The sequence below is a fragment of the Chrysemys picta genome, chromosome 8 (assembly GCF_011386835.1).
Source record: "Chrysemys picta bellii isolate R12L10 chromosome 8, ASM1138683v2, whole genome shotgun sequence".
In the NCBI taxonomy this organism is placed as follows: domain Eukaryota; kingdom Metazoa; phylum Chordata; order Testudines; family Emydidae; genus Chrysemys; species Chrysemys picta.
The window spans coordinates 30,566,688-30,586,409 of record NC_088798.1 but is presented as its reverse complement, the minus strand read 5'-3'; the positions used below and the strand labels follow the sequence as shown (position 1 = coordinate 30,586,409).

At 38.2% G+C, this 19,722-nt stretch overlaps 1 protein-coding gene across 1 annotated transcript in view; it reads left to right on the top strand.

Annotated features, from left to right (window-relative positions):
* SELENOF (selenoprotein F) overlaps positions 1-12,939 on the top strand; it is a 37,391-nt gene extending 24,452 nt beyond the window's left edge. The window contains exons 3-5 of the mRNA XM_005298094.4: positions 3,495-3,558; positions 9,227-9,276; positions 12,068-12,939. Of these exons, the coding sequence (XP_005298151.3) occupies positions 3,495-3,558; positions 9,227-9,276; positions 12,068-12,199 (246 nt within the window). The 3' untranslated portion in view covers positions 12,200-12,939. The remainder of the gene's footprint in view (positions 1-3,494; positions 3,559-9,226; positions 9,277-12,067) is intronic.
* Positions 12,940-19,722: the final 6,783 nt, after the last annotated feature.

The following is a 19,722-nucleotide window of genomic DNA, read 5'->3' as shown; positions in this document are numbered from 1 at the left end:
ACGAATATAATTATTTATAACAATCAGATCTAGAAGTTGATAGACGTCGTCAATGATGATGCTTTACTTTGCTATGTGCAAATGTAAAAATGTGGATATGGTCAGAAAGTGATTAGAAAGAGGCACCTTGTTACTTCCCATAGCTGTTCCATAATCCCATCACTCTAAACTTGTTGCACAGGAAAAAGAAGTTTATTGCTGTCAAATTTAGGGCTAGTCTACACTGGCAACGCAAAGTGCTTTAACGTGCTTTGTGTGGTTGCGGTGCAGCACTGGGAGAGAGGAAAAAACCCAGCTCCACAAGGGGCATAGCTCCCAGTGCTAGGAGCGCTGTTTACACTGGGGCTTTACAGCACTGTAACTTGCTACACTCGGGGGGGGGGGGGGGGGTGTTTTTTCACACCCCTGAGCGAGAAAGTTGCAGTGCTGTTAATTGCCAGTGTAGACAAGCCCTTAGAGCCAGGATAAGGATGGCAAAGCACTTTACAATCTATTTTGCCACATGCATTAATATACATGCTATCTGAAGTCTAAATCCAGAATTATTGTTGATGTACCAGGTAAAAAGAACAGCTTGATTCAGATACTACTGGGCTTGCATGGGCAGTGTTAGATTTGGAATGACATTTATTGGGAATATGGAACACCAAGATTTAAGTTTTGTGAACTTCATTTTTCTAATATTGTATAAACTGTATTTATACAATGTTTAATCAATGAAGTTATTTTTACTTAAATCAGTGTCACTACATGATTTAAAACTGAAATTAGAAGGCACCCAGCACTGCTAATCTCAAATGCTGCTCTACAGAAATGTAGAGGGCTTTAGCAGGAGTCAAAATGCTAATTTTAATTTTAAGAACTTCATTTCCAGATTCAACTTAAAATTTAAATATGGTCAAAAGTGCTTTTTATCAAAGCAATCTTCTAGGATGCAGCACTGAGCAGATAATGTAGCTTTATTTTAACACTTTTGGTTCAGTTTCCTGTGGAAATGATGACTGCTGATTAATGCAGATCATGCAAAATCTTTCAGTCCCTATGAATGCCAGTAGTAGCACACTTGAGATTATCAATCTACAAAATTATGAAGAATGTTGTTTCTTCTATATTCAAGAAAGAGGTTCAGATGCTAAGCTGAAAATCCATCCTTAAGTCAACCTTGTAATGCTTATTGTAGGTAATGAAGCATAAATAGTTACTGTTCATTATTTTGAGACATCTATAACACTATACACAAATTTTACTTTGTGGCCAGTCACTGTTAATTCAGCAGAAGTAGTAAAATTAAAACTGAATATCATACAGTGATGACTTTTTAAATGAGGAAAAATTAAGTTAACTTACAAGCTCAGAATCAAGCCAACAAATGTAAGCAATTCATATAACCTGTGCACTTTGCATCAAACCTTAAGCAATTCTGCTGTGAAAACTGGATTGTATGGGTCCTTCATTGTCTCACATTTTTTACTTAGAAAATAACTTTCTCTGTTTACAACTGCCAGCCTTCAGTAGGTTAGCCGAGGTGTAACATATTTGAACTTGAACTGAAAAGCAGTTGTGTTTCACAGTTATCACTGAGGAGCATCATTTGGCCTGCAGAACCTTTAGTTATGATGCATGAGATTTAAAGATGGAAGGCAGCCAGCTTGACTGAGCCCAAAGAGCTCTAGAAATGTGCATTAGCAACAGACTTGTTTATATTCACAATGAACAGAATCTGTAGTTCATTGTATCTTAGCAGTGTTGTGAAAACAGTAGAAAGCAGTAAACGCTTATTTTTTTTGTCTGAGAAAAGATGTTTAAGATACTGTTTTTACATAGTTATTTTTCAAAGTAAAAATGTACTTGGTTTCAAATATTTTTTTAAACCTACTGAGGGCTTGTCTTCACTACTACGCTACATGGGTGGAGCACTTTCCCATCAATATAATTACTCGATCTCAATGAGAGATGGAAGCTATGTTGGCGGGAAAGCATCTCCTTCTGACGCAGCCCAGTGTAAACACCACTACTTTAAGTTGATGCAACTTGCCTCACTATGGGGTTGGTTTTTTTCACACCCCTGAGCAACATAAGTTACATCGACTTAAGTGGTAGTGTAGACAAGCCCTGAGTTGCAGGGAAGATTCCAATGGCCTAAGAGATAGATGACTATTTCTAAATCTAGAAAATGTTTCACTGAAGTCTTCAGAATAATTGATTTATTTATAGCATTGAAAACTTTCTTCTATGTTTGCTAGCTTTATGGATACTCAGGCCACATCTATATTACAGACTAATTTAGTATAACTATGTCACTCAGGAGCGTGAAAAATCCCAGTGCAGACCGTTTCTCCCATTGACATAACAGTTAATCCAGCTGCCCAAGAGGTGGTAGCTGATGGGAGAAGCTCTCCCGTTATCATAGTAGCATCTTCACTAAAGTGCTACAGTGGCACACTGCTATACATTAAGACAAGTCCTAAGTAAAATGCACAGCAAAACATTCCTGCATTTCAGTAACTAAGTACAGATATGGTTTGAATGAGTCAGGATTGTTCCTAATTTGTCTTATAGCTTCTGCCTTTTTGACATAGTGAAGCTTAGCATTTAGCCAGTCTTCATGCAGTGGCTGTGACCCCTTAGTTATCTATTGTTAAAATATTCTAATACCATTTTAATAGAATATCTGAAAAGTAGATTTCTTTTCCCATTCTAAAATTAAAAATTAATCTTGCTGTTGAGGAATTTTCTTTTGTTGTATTTCCTTTCCCCTCCCCCATTCATATTCAGTGGTTCTCAACCAGAGGTATGTGTACCCCTGGGGGTATGTAGAGGTATTTCCAAGGGGTACGTCAACTCATCTAAATATTTGTCTAGTTTTCAACAGGCTACAGAAAAAGCACTAGCAAAGTCAGCACAAACTAAAATTTCATAGACAATGACCTGTTTATAGTGCTCTATATACTATACGCTGAAATGGAATATAAATATTGTACTTACAATTGATTTTATAATTATGGTAAAAATAAGCAATTTTTTATTAACTGTGCCCTGTGACTTTTTTGTATTTGTCTGATTTTGTAAGCAAGTAGTTTTTAAAGTGAAGTGACATTTTGGGGGTATGCAAGACAAATCAGACTCCTGAAAGGGGTACAGTAGTCTGGAAAGGTTGAGAACCACTGTTCTAGATAATATCCATATGGATATAGCCATTGCTTTAATCTGTTGCTACGGTATTGCAACTGGAATTACTCTATCCCATTTTAAACAAGTATGATGAATGGAATGGGTTAAAAAGAACAAAGGAGTGATCTTTCTGCAACATGAAAGAGTTTTAATAATCAGTTAAGTAATTAAAAATGGGTTACTAGTAAGACTACTTGTGCTTAAAAAGTATCATTTAAATTTTCCATGTAACACTGAATTTTCCCCAAAATAATTAAGTAGATGCAAAAATAAGTAAACTAGTAGGCTGAACTTAATAAATAGAAAATATTCTTCTATTGCAGCTCTATGCAGGTGCTATCCTTGAAGTGTGTGGATGAAAATTGGGAAGGTTCCCTCAAGTTCAGGGTAAGTAAAGGTATCACTACATCTTTTTTTATATATACAGAAGATTTGATCATTCCGCTATGACACAATTTAAATAGTATTTTCTTTAATAAAGCAAGTTATAAATTTAATAGGAAAGTGATAAAAATTGAGTCCTATAGAGCCTAGACTACTGGAACTAAGGCACAGTAATTTTCTGTAGTATTACATGAAGCTTGCTGGCCATTTTATGGACTATTCTTAACCCAAATCCTGATGTAACTGCCTGCTCTCTCCGTGGATAAGCTGACTAGCATGACTGGAATACAGTAGTGTAAAAGGGAAACCGTGTCAGTGTGAGAGTTTCAGGGTTAAATCTATAAAGAACTTCAATGTGGAAATATGTTTGTAAAGGGGGAGAGGATTTAAATGGCTGCAACCGTTTCATCTGTTTAGTAAGTTCTTAATTTATTTTGTTTTATTTAGATGTATTTTAGAAGTACCTATCCTAAACTTTAGTCTTTCTGCTATGGACTTTTATCCTGATGGACCTATCCTTTCTAATCAGTCTTCCGAAAACATCATCTATTATAGGCAGGGTTGATAGCATTGTCCGTTAAGTATGTCCTATATTTCATTTGCTGTTTGTTATGTGAAGATGTTATATAACTGTGTCAAACCTGGAGTGAAATTTTTCATGTTGTTCTGCTTCAGCGCCTCTCCATCAGTAAAATGAGAATCATTCCCCTTGTCCCATTACAGGTGAGCTGCAGTTTAGACTGTTTTTAGTCCTTCAGGTACACCTCTCTGGTGATACGTTTCACTACTTTAACTCATCTCTGGACAGAACCATGTGATCCTACCAGTTTGAGACTGTAAATGGGTGCATCCCAGGGACTCAAACTGTTGTAAATAAATAGACAGGCCTGACTGTATTTGGCACCTGCATGCCCTCTTTCTCCAGGAGCCTGTGACCTGTGGCTGATTAAAAGTCCTAGTTTCTTCAAAACAAATCACTACTTACTCATCAAGCAAAGCAAATATATACAAACAAAAAGCCTGTCTGCCTGAGTCTTAACTCCATTCTTTCCTTGCAAGATTTGGGAAAGTTCCACTAAGCCCAGACCCTTTGCTCCTGGCCTGGGTGAGACTCTGGTGTATTCTCAGTCAGACTCCTGTCTAGCTGCTGCTGCCTGTGCACCCCGTTTCCTCACTAGGCTGGGTTTTTACTAGCTTAGTGCCCCTTTGATACTAGCCTTGGGCCAGGGAAAAATTGACCTTCTAGCCTGGTTGGTGCACATTTCCCAATTAGTTGAGCGCTCATTGTTTCCCCATTGCAACCTCCCTTGATACAATCATGCCTGAATAATGACATGAAGTGCATAGGATTATTAAATACAGATAACTCCAGTCTCCACACATCCCCATTTAACAAGGATGTTGAAGATAAATATAGTATGAGTGCTTCACAAACTAAGTGAAGGGATAAATATCAGGGAGGGAGAAGAATTATTTAAGCTTAGTACCAATGTGGACACAAGAACAAATGGATATAAACCGGACATTAGGAAGTTTAGACTTGAAATTAGACAAAGGTTTCTAACCATTAGAGGAGTGAAGTTCTGGAACAGCCTTCCAAGGGGAGTAGTGGGGGCAAAAGACTAAGCTTGATAAGTTTATGGAGGGGATGGTATGATGGGATAGCCTAATTTTGGCAATTAATTGATCTTTAATTATTAGCAGGTAAATATGCCCAATGATGGGATGTTAGATGGGGTGGGATCTGAGTTACTACAGAGAATTCTTTCCTGGGTGCTGGCTGGTGAGTCTTGCCCACATGCTCAGGGTTTAACTGATCGCCATATTTGGGGTCGGGAAGGAATTTTCCTCCAGGGCAGATTGGCAAAGGCCCTGGAGGTTTTTCACCTTCCTCTGCAGCGTGGGGCACAGGTCACTTGTTGGAGTATTCTCTGCACCTTGAGGTTTTTAAACCACGATTTGAGGACTTCAATAACTCAGACATGAGTTAGGGTGTTACGGGAGGTCAGACTAGACATAATGGTCCCTTCTGACCTTAAAGTCTGAGTCTAAGTGATGAGCACCATAGAAAAGCCCCTGATGAAATCATTGTGTCTTCAGAGCAGGGTTTGAATATTGTGCAATAAATAAGGCATGGAGAGAGACACTAAACAATGAGAAAAGAAAATCTTAGAAATGAAGAGCTAGAAGGAATCTTGAAGTTATCAAGTCCAGCTGCTTAACTGAGCATGATCCAAAGCGCATATGCACAAGGGGGGCCAAATTAGGGTTGCACAGATATAAAATTACTTCTGTTCTATCAAACTAGCTTAAAATAGCTGTGTACATACTCTTCCAAACACTCTTCTTCCTCACTCCACCCTCTCATGAAAAGCCCAGGGTCCTCCTGAGACTTCATCTTCAGTTAAAACCAATTTCAACATCCTGTTCCCTTAGTCCGCTACAATTTATACCCTTTTGGGAAATAATGGTGAACATATAGGCAGACACTCCATAGAGGGGCTGGGGATAATTATGCTGAAAGGGAACTAATTAAAATCAGTTTCTCATTCAGGACCTCTAGAATCTAATATCCTGGAAGCTGGCTCACATTTGTAATCAAGAGTCCTTTCTCTTAATCCTTGTTTTTTCTAAACAAGTTCATAGGTTTCCTTAATTCTACTAAACTTAGCTTGCTTTTTAAAATGATTGAAGGTATTGTCTACATTGCAGTCACATGGTGTGATTGCTGCTTCATGTAGACATACCAGAGTCAGCTTTAATCTAGCTAGCTCCAGTACTAGAGCAGTGAAGCCATGGCAACGCATGCTTCAGCATGAGCTAGTTATGCAAGTAATCACCCGGTTTTCCAGGTTGGTTTGTACAGCCCACGCTGGAGCGCACACTGTTGTAGCTTTAATGCTCTGGGTACACAAGCTAGCTAAATTAAAGCTAGCTCAGGTATGTCTGTGTAATCTGCAGTCACACTAGTAACTTCAGTGTAGACATACCATGACTGAAGCTTGGGAGCCTGCCAATACGTACTCTCATTTGACTGGCAACCCTTCTTTTGTACAATGGTAATAGAGGAAAGACTGACAAACCTTTGCAGGTACATAATTTTCTCTTGGTCATGAACTTTCATATAGTTAGCAGATCTAAATGTATCCTGATAACTGGTGTCTTCAAACCAGTTTTGATACAACCAGCGTTCTTGTTCCCACATACTCTAAAATATTTAGAAGCACAATGTAATACTGATTTTATTTAATTTGAATTTATCCTCAAGTATTGATACCTTGAGTTTTTAGTATACTTGCCCATTTGTTTTGGCAGGAAGTAAAAATGATCATTTTTATCTTGAGTGTCCACCTTAAATTTTAACGTTTTGGGAACCTTAAATTTATCTAAGGGCTCTATATATTTCCAATTGTCACTTGACTGTTTGTTACAGAAGTGAGGTTGACTGAAGGTCATGCTGCTGCTTCTGAAGCTTCAAGAGTGCTGGTATTTTTAGGTTATATTGAACTGTGTAACCTGTCGTTGCCAATGCTCTCATTACAAACATTCACTTCAGTTTGATTCCAGTCTGATGGCTCCCTCTAGGATTTATTTTTCTTGCAGAGTATACACAAGATGGCAGCACTAATTGCTGGATTGTGAATGTATTGGAATTACATAGATTACTGTGTTAATTCTGTAGATGACCTCAAGTTCTTTATTTTTTAAGTACTTATAAAACATGGATTTAAATTTTATCACTTGGCTTACAATTCAATCTGATGGCGCAGTACCTCTGTCTTGTTTTTCTCTTTGTCCAGAGATGATCTTCACCGTACAGAGTTCTAGTTTTAAAGTTCTTGTTTGTGAAATAAAGTGAATCATCGTATGACAAAGTTACACAATAAGGAGAGGAACCATTCTTTAACCACTGGTAGAAAAGAATAGATTTTCTGGTACTGATACGTCAAATGGAACTCTTATTACAGTAGTTAATTTCAATTGCTGTTTTTAACTTAGGAAAAAGTCAGTATTCAAGAAATGTTTTTAAAATCTGTCTAGCTAGAATAAGCTCAAAATGTAGTCAGTGGATATTAAGCACCTAAGAGTATGAGAGACAATGAAAAATCTTTAGTCCCAGCAAGTTCTTCGGTTTGGAAAACTGGTGCTTACTGATTATACAACACTATTTAAAAAAAAAAAAAAAAAAACCTTCCATAAACATTTTAAATAAGTGTCTTTGTACATATTGCCAGAGTCACCCATTATCTGTCATATAAACAGCTTTGGGTATACAGAAAGACAATATTTTTCTGCAAATATCTGTACAGTGATACTAGCAAAAACGCTGGTGAACGTTCCTCAAATTGTTCTGTTATGGATACAAGCACACTGTACTCAATTTGTGCTAAGTGAGATTAGACAAAAATTCTACTCTAAATATTAAACATTGTCTGTATGATCATGTAAATGTATTAATTCACAATAGAAAGCCAGAAAATGGCCATTTGACTGACCATTCTAATTGTTATTACATCTGAACACAAACTTTTAAATTAACAAACAGTACTCTGTTTACCTTCAGGTGGATCTTCAGTGGTAGCCCTGTTTTCTTAATGGAGGAGATAAAATTGTGATATTTAATGTATTAACATTCTTTCCATTGTTAGCAGCAACATTCAATGAATGTCTTTATTATTTCCCAATGCATTCAGTTGATCAGCAAGAGAACAGCCAGCTCACCACCTTATGAAACTGGTTTTAATCAGGCAATTGGTACACTCCCAGCAAATCTGTTGCACAGAAATCTTAACCCAGTTCTCAAATATTGGAAATGTCTTGTTTTTAATAAAATCCCATTGATTAAGACTTACATCTTGCAGGTATTTACTAAAATCCCTTCCATTTTCAATGTGGCCTTTTTTTAAAAACTCCCCCCAAATACTACTGCCCTTTATCACAGTCTTCCTTAGCCAGAATATTATTAGATAAAATAAACATCTGCAGTAGGAATGGTCAAAACCAGTGCTCTTCAAATCAGAAATGTAGCAGAATTATTAGTCATGCTGAGTGGGAAACTGCAAATGCACAACCTGCATCTTTTTTGTGAACAATCACATTCCTCATTCCAGATATCTTGAATCTGTTTTTGAAAACTTTAGTTCTTTGTAATCTATCAAATTGTTGTTCTGAAGTACTTGTTTTTCATAGAAACTTATAGTCTTCAATATGCCATCCAGAGTTGAGGCCCCACAAGGAAAATGACTGAGCCTGTTAGATGTGCACTTCATCTTTTGTAATTTAGTCTCTTCATAAAATTATATGGGTCATTATGGAGATTTTGAAGCAGGACCATGTTATGTGCCCTCCTTCCCCCCCCAAAATTATAAATTTACAGGAGTGTCCTTGCTGGAGGAAATTAATTCTGCGAACTTTACTATTCAGAATGATTTATACATATTACTAGCCAACCCTTTTTTGCCGTTTACTCAACAATTCATTGTATCTTACTTTATAAATAAGACACGAATGTCTAAACATAATAGGATGAAGTTTTATTTTTACTCTTCTGTGCAATCTCACTTCTTGAATGTTCCCTTTGAAAAATAGAAGGAGAAAATTACCTAGTTTGTGTTCTTTATAGAATAATAATTTTCAGTTGTTTTTCTTTGTTCTTTCCTCCAAATTTCAGCTTTTGTCAGGAGTGACAAACCTAAACTATTCAGGGGACTGCAAATCAAGGTCAGTAGCATTTTTTAAAACCCATTTTAAATTCTGGCTTAAGAGCAATTAAACCTATTTGAAACCTGTCCTTTCTCAGTGTTTAGTACTTGCTTATCAAGTAAACCTGTATCACATACAAAGGGTTCATACATGGAGTGTTGATGTAAATCTTAATGGCAGGAGCTCTGGCCCACCTACAAATAGATTGGGTGAAAACCCTGTATAATTGTATCCATTGCTAAGATATGATTGCTTCGGTAGTGCTATTGGTTACATCAGGTTATTTCTGTAAATAATATTTAGTATGTAATAGCACATGGTTTATGTACTTCAACTATGCTGACTTGCTGGGTGTGAAGTCTTGGAATTCTGAGCTTCCTGTTATAGTTCCAGTTCTCGTTTTCTGTATTAAGATTCCTGTGTTCCTCTCCTCTTATACTTCCTCAACCCCCAAATCACCTACCATTCCCATCCATCCAGTCATCCTCCCACTTCCTTTCCCCATAAATCTTTGTTCCCATTCTTTCCTCTTACTCCATCCTTCCATGGTTCACTCCTCCTGTTCTCATTCACCTTCCCCCCCCCCTTACCTCAAGTCTGTCCTTCCTCCATATTCTCTAACTTTCTCTCCCTGCTGAGTCTTTTACTCTGTCCTCACTGCAGACTTTGTATGTGGTGTTGACTCTCTAATCATTTCCATTCTTCTCACCTTGACTCTGGCACCAATCTTTCTTCATGGTCTGGAAAGCTAGATGTTGAAGAACTCCCTCTTGTACAGAATGCTGCTGCCTGTCACATCTAATCTGGGCAGAGCAGCACCGTCCCATTGTTCTGTACTCCAACAATTCTGTTTATTCATTTCAAGATCCAGTTCAAATTTTCAGTTGTCTTTAAAATGCCTACATGTACTTATTTCAACTTGCCACACAAAATTCACACATTTATTTTCCTCCTTCCACTCACCAAGAAACAGCATCGTATGTCACTTCATAGTCTGAACACCTCTGTTTTCAGAGAATAGTGTTCTCTTAAGCAGACTTCACGTGGAAAAGACTCTGTATCTCTGCTTCATGCATTCTGTGTACGTTCTCTCCAAAAGCTCTCCCAAGAGCATCTTTTTCCTTTGCCTCAATTTCTCTTTGGCTCTACTTATTTATTTTAGTTGCATTTGTAATACAATTTAACTTCAAAGCATTCTCAGCTAGAATTGGTATGAAACATTACCAGTTTAACCCTTTAGCACCCTTGAGTCTGGTATTTGCGAAACTGATTAATAATTCCATTAGATTAATTGTAGTGACTTGTAATGGCAAACTAAAACAAGTTGACTAGGTTAGCTCAGAGTAAAAGATTCCCAATGCAATTGTTCTAGAAAATTATTAATTGCATTTAAAGAACCTAACCCATTGAAACAGAAGTTGTAATTTGGGCTTCCCTTTCCCCTTTATTTGCTGAGTCTTCAAAAGTGTGAAAATATTTTAGCAGCAGGTCATATTAGGAAAGGATGCATTATAGCCTCAAGATGTGTTAATAGCAGAAATCTATAGTACAGCATTGAACTCTGATTAGAACAGGTGACCAGGAGTAACTAGAAAAATATGCCAGTTACATTATGAGAACGCTAGTAGATATATGGAGAAGGAGCAATTCAGAGAGTTGCCTAGTTACTACAGGTGGCAAACGAAGTTGTTACAATTTAATGACTAAAGAAGAATATCCGTTCCCTGAGCTATCCAGTCTGTACCCTACTTTCCTCTCCCATGCTGTGTTGTGTAATACAGTAGTTGTTGAACCTTAACAGTTTGAAATCCTGCCTTGGTAAGTAGTAAGATGAAGAGGTTACCATATTACTACTGTTGCCTAGTTCAGTAGCTTTTAGTAAGTGTCACCTTTTGTTGGCAGTCACAGGAAAAAGGACAAGGACTGAAAGAGCATCAAAACTGAACTTTTTGTGATGGTCCCTCACCTACGGGTTTGACTCCTGTTGACGGGCAGTATGGGAAAGCTTTTATGCTCTCTGCCTTTACTTCTAGTGTTGGAGGACTCTAGTTTCCATGACTGGCAAGGACTGGTTAGTGCTCTTTGTAGAAGCACTAACAATTTTTTTTATAAAAGCACTGAAGAAGAAAAGCAAATATTTGGGGCCTTCTGTAAATATTATGCAATCAATTAGGTGATATATTCTGGGGCTGAGTATCAAATGTCTGCCCTATACACATCACTTCAGTTAACTTGTGGTATCTCAAACTTGGAAAAATGAGAACTAGGGAAAAAATATTTTTAAAAATGTGGATTGAGACTATTGCTCACTCAGTTTTGTTGAGGTTACTTTTTCCTTACTGGTTTAAGAATAAGAATCCAGTTCAAGATGGATGCTAGGCACTGTTTTCAGTGTTGGAGCAAATGCTGATAAAAAGTTTCAAGGTTTTTTAAACTTAATTAAAACATTTACAACCTTACCTAAGGCCTAGCAGGAATGACTATATTTTCCTAAATTAAAGATTGGACTTTCAAATTAGCATAAACCTCCCCCCCCACACACACAAAAACTGCTTAGATTTATTTCCCAATACAAATTGCATGGCCCAAATTAGACAAAAACTTTGCACTTAAATGCTTTATAGTATTAAATGTCATTCAGAGGGTTTTTTTGGTTTAATTTTAATTAATTTTTATACCTGCATATAAAATAATTCAATTTGAAATTGGTATTTCAGCAATTGAGCTATTTAATTTAAAGCTGATTTGTGAGGTGGGGGGGGGGAATGTGATTTCCAGACAGAAGATAACTAACCTTCTCTTTGTGCAGTATGTGCGTGGTTCTGATCCTGTACTAAAGCTGCTGGATGACAGTGGGAACATTGCTGAAGAACTGAGCATCCTCAAATGGAATACAGATAGTGTAGAAGAATTCCTAAGTGAAAAACTAGAACGCATATAAATCTTGCTGCTTTCTGTCCTTTCCTCACATTTGATCCTGGTTATCTTCTGAGATAAACTGTGCTACACCCAGCAAATCATTCCAGCTTCTACATTATTTTTAAAAAAGATAGTGTATGGTACTAAATGTCTTTTAATTAGAAGGTGAAGCTTCAGCACAGCATACATCTGACAACCTGGCAAGCTGAACAAATAGTTTGTGCTAGTACATATCAGCTCTTGGTGTTTGTAACAATGCATTCATTTCATTAATGATAAACTCGGTTAATTATGCAAATTGTTGTAATTGGACCAGTTTTTACAAACTTTTAAAACTAGTTGGCAGTTCCAAATAATTGAGATGATTACTATGCTTTTTTTGTATGTTACTTTTCTGTGTACAGGAAGTCATAATCAAATGTGAGATGTACTCTGCCTCCAAAAAGATTTGTCTGCTAGTCCTCTCTCGCATTTTGTATTTCTCAGCTGTCCTTTTTATAGACATGTTATATACAGTTTATAACAAATGCCTGGTTCTAAAAGTTTTGGAAATTTTGTTATGATGGAGGAAGAACTCACGATCTGGAGTGCTTGTAAAACATGAAAGTAGGTGCACTTTAGTGAAGACTACATAGAAAACCTGTAAGGCATGTGTAAGTCTGATGTCAGGTGTACTTTACACCAAGTGTTTTACTTTGCTACAGTAAATCTGAGTTATTAGAATATAAAGTGTTTAGAGGGCAATAAATTACTTTCACAAAACTCTTGGATATGCTTTTTATTTATTGAATTTATAAAATTTTCCCTTTTTAATCAACTCATTACTGTGAGCAGAGAACATAAATACCCTGTACAGACAGTATACTAAGACTGAGACCCAGTGTGAATGGTCAGTTTTGCTAGTTGAGTGAATACATACATTAAAATAAGGATAACTTATGAAACGTGGACTTAATTTATATTGAAGCTGAAGTTTAATTAACAAACAAGTTTCTCCCCTTAACTTATTTACATATATTTAAGGTTTTTCAATGGATGAGGTATGTCCTCATGCAACCTTAACTACCACTCAACATAATTAAAAAAAAAAAAAAAACTTCCTAGTTCTTTTTAAATACAACTTTGTATCTCAGTGGATAGCTCAGAGTAAAGGAGAGAGCACTGCACCTGCCTGCAAATCAAAGGGAGAAATTGTGCAATCTTGTATGATGATGGTGGGTGGAATAGAAAGTTTATCTGTAGCAAGAGAAAGTGAGGCAGAATTTGCTAAAATGAAGCATTTTCAAATCAACAGGCCTGGATAACTTGCATCCAACAGTCTTAAAGGAACTAGCTGTGGAGCACTCTGAACCACTGACGTTTATTTTTAAGTCATGAAAAACGTAAATTCTAAAGCTTTGGAGTACTACTAACAGTTCAAATATTTAAAAAAGGTAAAAAGGGATGACTGGGGGACCTATGGATTGGTTAAATAATTGAATGGTTAATTCAGGACTCAAAAATTTAAAGGCTAAAATTATACAAATCCTCAGAGGTGTTCAGACTAGATGATCAGTGATCCCTTCTAGCCTTATAATTAAGGCTAAGATTTTGTCACAGGTATTTTTAGCATTTTAGTAAAAGTCCCAGAAGCCTGAGCCCCGTCACTGGGGCAGCTGCAGGTTCAGTGTTGGAGCTCAAGCATCCCCTGTAGCAGCTGGGGTGCCCCTGCCACCTGCAGGGACTGAAAGCTGAGAGGTACCCCTACTGCCCACTGCAGTCAGGAGCTCTGGGGGCTGCCCGAGGCAGCAGGGTACCCCACAGCTCCCAGCCTCCACAGGTGGCAGGGGACCCTGCAGCTTCCCAGTGCCCCAGGCTGAAGTCACTGATTCCATGATTTCTGTGACTTCCATGACCATCAGTCTCTTATAATCCATGCATATGGTTTCATGGAAGGTAGGTCTTGTTAATCAAATCCATCTTTTACAAGGTTATGGTTGATTTTTTTCCAAGCATTTAATCTAGAACCACATGACACTGATTAAAAACAAACTTGCATTAGATGGAACTACCAGAGCACACATTAGATGGACTAAAAGTTGGCTCACTAACAGATCTCCACCTGTAATTGTTAGTGGGGTGACAAATGAATTGGATTGTTTCCGTCAGGGCACCCTAGGAGTCAGTTCTTGGTCCAAACACTGCTCTGTTGAAAAGTTACTATTTAAATGATATACAATTTTTGCTGGCCAAGTTTGCAGATGCCAAATATTGGTGGGGTAGCCTATAATTACCGTGATCTGGAGTGCCTGGTTAAGTGGTCACAATTCAAGAAGATGCATTTTAATAGCCAAATGCAAAGTCATATCTAACAACAAAGAGTGCAGGCTATACCTCTGTGGAGACTGTCTTGAAAAGCACTGTCTGAAGGACATAAGGCTCTTCACACGTTAACTGTTAGTGTGAGCTTTCAGTGCAATTCTGTGGTAAAAAGGGGTAATGTAATCCTTGGCTACACCGACAAGGGAATATCAAATAGTAGTAGGGAGTGACCTTGCTTCTATGCACAGCATTGATAAGACTACTAGTAGAATACTGTGTCCAGTTCTGGTATCCACACAAGAAGTATGTGGAAATACTGGAGAGTTCAGAGTGCCACAAAAGTGATTCAGGGACTGGAAAAGCTTTGACATAAGGCTTAAGGAGCACAATCTATTCAGCTTTAAAGAAGTTTGAAAGGTGAATTGCTGCATGCAAGTACATACACATTGAAAAGAGGAGATGGTGGGGTGGGGGAGCGCTCTTCAGTCTTCCTGATAAAGGCATAAGATCCAGTGGCTGGAAGTTGAAGTTAGACAAATTCAACCTGGAAGTTGTTTCCTGGCAGTGAGGGAGGGTAATTAAATATTGAAACCATTTTCCAGAGAAGGTGGTGGATTCACCCTTGCATGCAGTCTAGGAAAAGCTTACATACGTTTCTAAAAGATATGCTTTAATACAACATCTGAAGGAGTTGGAGACTTCCAGGTCTTGGAAGAAGTGTACTGCTATTGGAAAGCATTTCCAAGGCTCCTGTTGTAGGATCTAAGCATCAGCTACAGTAGTTAGAATTTCTCTAGATAACCATAACAAACTCTGCTTCACATCGTCTCTTGTTTGCAGTTTTAAAGAAACACTATATTTAGTAAACATATTAGAATTGTGACAAGCCACAAGAATCATTCATCCCAGTGCACTTGAGCAAGTGTCCTTACTACCTTGGCATTCAGATAAGTACATAATTAAACTATATATACACAGTTTAGTAGCCTAGTGCTATACCATCAGTAGGATGTAAAAACGGGGCCAAAAACCACAGATTGTGCGACTACTGAGAAGTCTGTGTTCTCCCTGCAGATGGCCTATTTATGACTCTTCTGTTCAGGCAAGGCAAGCTTAGTGTAGGTCTAGGGAGTTGGGAATAGCAGGACAGAAGTAGCTTTGTCACCGTGGCACTTCCTTGAGGGTGGGGCCAATCTGGTTCCAGGCCAGTCCCAAGCATAAATTAAAGCATCTGAAAGGCTGCTGTAATCCATAGCTGCTCTTATGATGCCAAAGGGTCCATTTCACGGGCCTGAAATAATCCAAGACTCAAGGCAGCTCAATACCCAAGGATTTCCCTCATAGTCCTGCAGCCAGCTAAGCGGGATTTAAGGCTGCCTTACACCACTGGAATGGTACAAAATAGCCCTAATGAAGCAGAAAATCAAGTCCAAACTAACGTTTTGGTTGAGGCAAGCCATGACTATACCCAGCTTCTTGTGCTTGCAATACACATGACAACACGGGACTGGTGGAAAGGGGGAAATTGACAACACTGAATACAAGCCAGGTCAAATGCTGAAATTGTCACCCCTACATAGTTTCAAGTGTGTACAACAAGTAGGAACTTAAATCTGGTGGCTGTATTTGCACTGTTTGGAAGTTGTGTGGGAAAAGTTAGACCACTGAAGAGATTTGCCTTGTTATGGAAGCTATTTAGCTGCCTGAGAATATAGGATATTTCTTTCCTCCTATAAAAGGGGAGGCATGTCTGTAGAGGAGAATTCAGAGGCTAAAAATAAAACCGCCTCTCTGTCAACAACAACAGAGACTTAACTCATGGACGCTCAGCTACCCTCTTGCAGCTGACCCACTGCTCCTCAAATCATAGAAAGCCTTTTTTTAAAATAAATTAATAAATTAAATAAAAAGGTTTATTCCAGCATATTGAAAAAGATAATTTATTGACTGGTTATTAGAAGCACCAACAGATTTTTCCTTCAAAGAGAAAAGCTGGGACTAGAAGACAAAAGACAGAGTACAGCATATTGCCGTAAGTGCAGTAATGCATTATTGATCTGCTATTGATCAGTAGGCTGTCTTCCCTACCAAATGCACTTTTATATTAATTAGAGTTCTGTAGTCTATGTATATGGTCACTAGGGCATTAATTAGATATTGGCAAGTGGTGATAATCAAATGTAAGAATAGCATGCTAGAGAATGGACAGAACAGGTTTGGCTAATTAGTTATTAAGAGGACAGTTACAGAAAGGGGTGGAGGCTTAGTAAAACTATGCTTGCATTAGGAACTATGGTGCTAGGCACCTCAATTTAAATATAGATCAAGTATATCAATTATTGATTTTGAAATATGTTCCTGGGAGTAAGTGAGACCTACTAGCCAATGTCCTTCATCAGACTGATCTACTGTCTGAGGGAAAAGAAGGGAAAAAACTATTCTAAGTGCTTCTTGGTGCACTGAAACTCCTAAAGTTCAGTGATGCTTAGGTCTATCCCCAACCATTTGAGGTACTTGGAGGTCCTAACTGAAGTGGAGTAAAATGTATCTCTTCTTGCTTTCACCACACCAACAATTTGAGTATAAAAGGAGTTGAACAGTCATTTTCCAGCAGCAGTGGGAGCAAGTGAGTTTATTACTGAGTCATAAAGCAAATTTTATATATGCTGTCCAGCTAGGCTGAAGTTTCAACATACCTTTACGCAGGAACCCTAATGTATGGCTATAGTGAAAGGTTCTGGCTGCTATAGGGGCAGGGGGATGGTATGAACTGTACGCTCTCTACATAGGCACACACACAGAGATAAAATAGCTTAGCAGAACAAGTACATATTACACACATTAATGGGCCCTGATTCAAAGCAGCTTTGAGGGTATATTTATTTAGATATTAAATAAATGCTGCATCAGACAGTTTCACATTATATTAGTATTTTACTGCAGTAGCCTATACAGATTTGAAAAGAAGCAGAATTTGTTTTGTCATAATCTTCCTGGTATTGTCTTAACACTTGTTACCAGAGCAAGAGGCAACTGAGTCATTGGGTGATAATTCAATGGGAGTTGCAGATACCGAGCACCAGACCAGATTAGGCCTACACAGAACATGTATTGAACAGTGAAGCATGATGGAAGAACTTTATCTTGCTCTTCTGCCCCAGGCAGGACTAAATGAGACTTCTGCTTTTGGAGTGAGCTATTAGAGAAATGGAGGTCAGGTCGGCTGAATGGACATGAAGGCCACAGCATCTAGTTATGTGCTTGGCCCTGTACAAGACACAAAGATAGACAGTCCCTGCACTAAAGATCTTCCCATTGAGAAGACTGGCAGAGAAGATGGGACACACTAGGAAAGCCAGAGAATATTATTTTTATATTTAGTGACAGTATATTTATACGTAGTAGTAACCCGAGCATGAACTATGGGCACTGAGACAGATTTTAGGAGGGATTTGAATAAGGAGCAGGTGTGGCCTGATAGCATCATACTGTAGTTTCAAAGCTAGGGCACAGGCTAATTTTCTTCGTGTAGAATCTGTACAAATGCTTTCTTTTTTAAGTAATAAAACAGACACACTCTTGCTATTTTATTTAAAGTCTCTGTTAGGATTTAGCTTAATTACTATTTACACTAATATAATTAGGACACAGTCAAGCTCAGATCCTCATTGTACTGGGCGCTATTCTTCTAGAGACAAGTACTTGTTACTTTTTTCTTCTGATTTATAAAGTTTTCCCTTCCATAGCAAACTACAAAGTTAAAGATCAAACTGTGAGAATCACCCCTTTAGCCCATAAAAGAAGTTAGCTTCATTTCAATTTCAGTGATTTGTAATATAGCTTTGATCAACTCATCACCAGCAGGAAGGAAGTCACCCCCAAGAGACAAACCCTCTGTGCTGTGCTTTGAGGCATTATCTTGTAACTGTTCTTCTGAAGATTTACATTCATGTAATCCCATTATAAAAGTCACTATTGGAAGGGATAGAACAAATCAATCTTATTGCAAAGCCACAATTTCATTTAAGAAAATATTTGCTAGTTTATTTTTATTTTTTTAATATATATGAAGAAATTCCACACAGAGGGAGGGCCTGGCAGCTGACTTACTGGAATAAGTGGACAAAAGTTTCTCAGGGTAGAACTGAACATTTGCAGAATTATTCACTAAGCAATTCCCTTGCCAGGAGCCTTTTGGCCAGTGTTCACTATTGCAATACAGCAGTGCATGCTGGAGCTGAGATACACACCACCCTTCCCACTTGGGCTGAAGCTCATCGACTAAGGCATACCTAAAAACTACATGAAGAAGTTAGTCTGTACCAGAAGTGATTCATTGTCCACCCGCAGAGGGAATGGAGACCAAGCAGATACCCAGGCAATAAAGGTAAAGAAGAGCATCCATCTCTTACGAACTGGGCCAAAGATCTATGCATAGGGACCTCCTGGGATGTCCCAGGCTGTCCCAGTACTCAGAGCATGGTTTCACAGAAGAGTTAATAGTGACAGAATCCTCATATATATGGCCTTGGAACTCATTGCACGTGTCTTTTTAGAACAGACACAATCTCACTCGCAAACATTTTGGAGCCAGTATGGCTGCTTGTCAGTCATGCCTGCTGTGCTGGTGTACAAAAAGCTTGCCGGTGATGTTGTACACCAAGATGGCTGATGGGCCTCCAGGCCCACCAAAAAAAAAAAAAAAAAAGGCTAGCTGTCAAATGGCAAGATGGCTAGGATTTGAAGTGAAAAATCACTGGTCTGTGGTGATTTGAGAGAGACGAGTGATACCAGAAGAAACTAGACCATGGTTTTCTTTTGGGTGAGGAAGCTGAATAATAATTTGGAAAATTCCTGATATATCTGCATGCCAGTGAGACATGCAATTACATAAGTATTTTATATACAAAACTGAATGCCTATTTTTTTCTGGGTGAGGTAATATCTTTTACTGGACCAACTTTTGTTGGTGAGAGAGACAAGCTTTTGAGCCACATACAGCTCTTCTTCCTGTCTGGGAAGGGACCATTCAAGGTAGTGTGGCCATTAACACTTCTGCAGTCTTTTGGCCCTATATTTCCAGGGATGGAGGCACCACAAATTGCTGATTTGGAAAGATCCAGCTAATCAGGTTGTCTGGTCAACAAAGAGAGTTCCTTCTACAGATCTACATATGATCTGCAATAAACAAATTCCCTTTGTTAGATACTGAAGCACATGCAGAACTAGCGGAGATTGATAGGA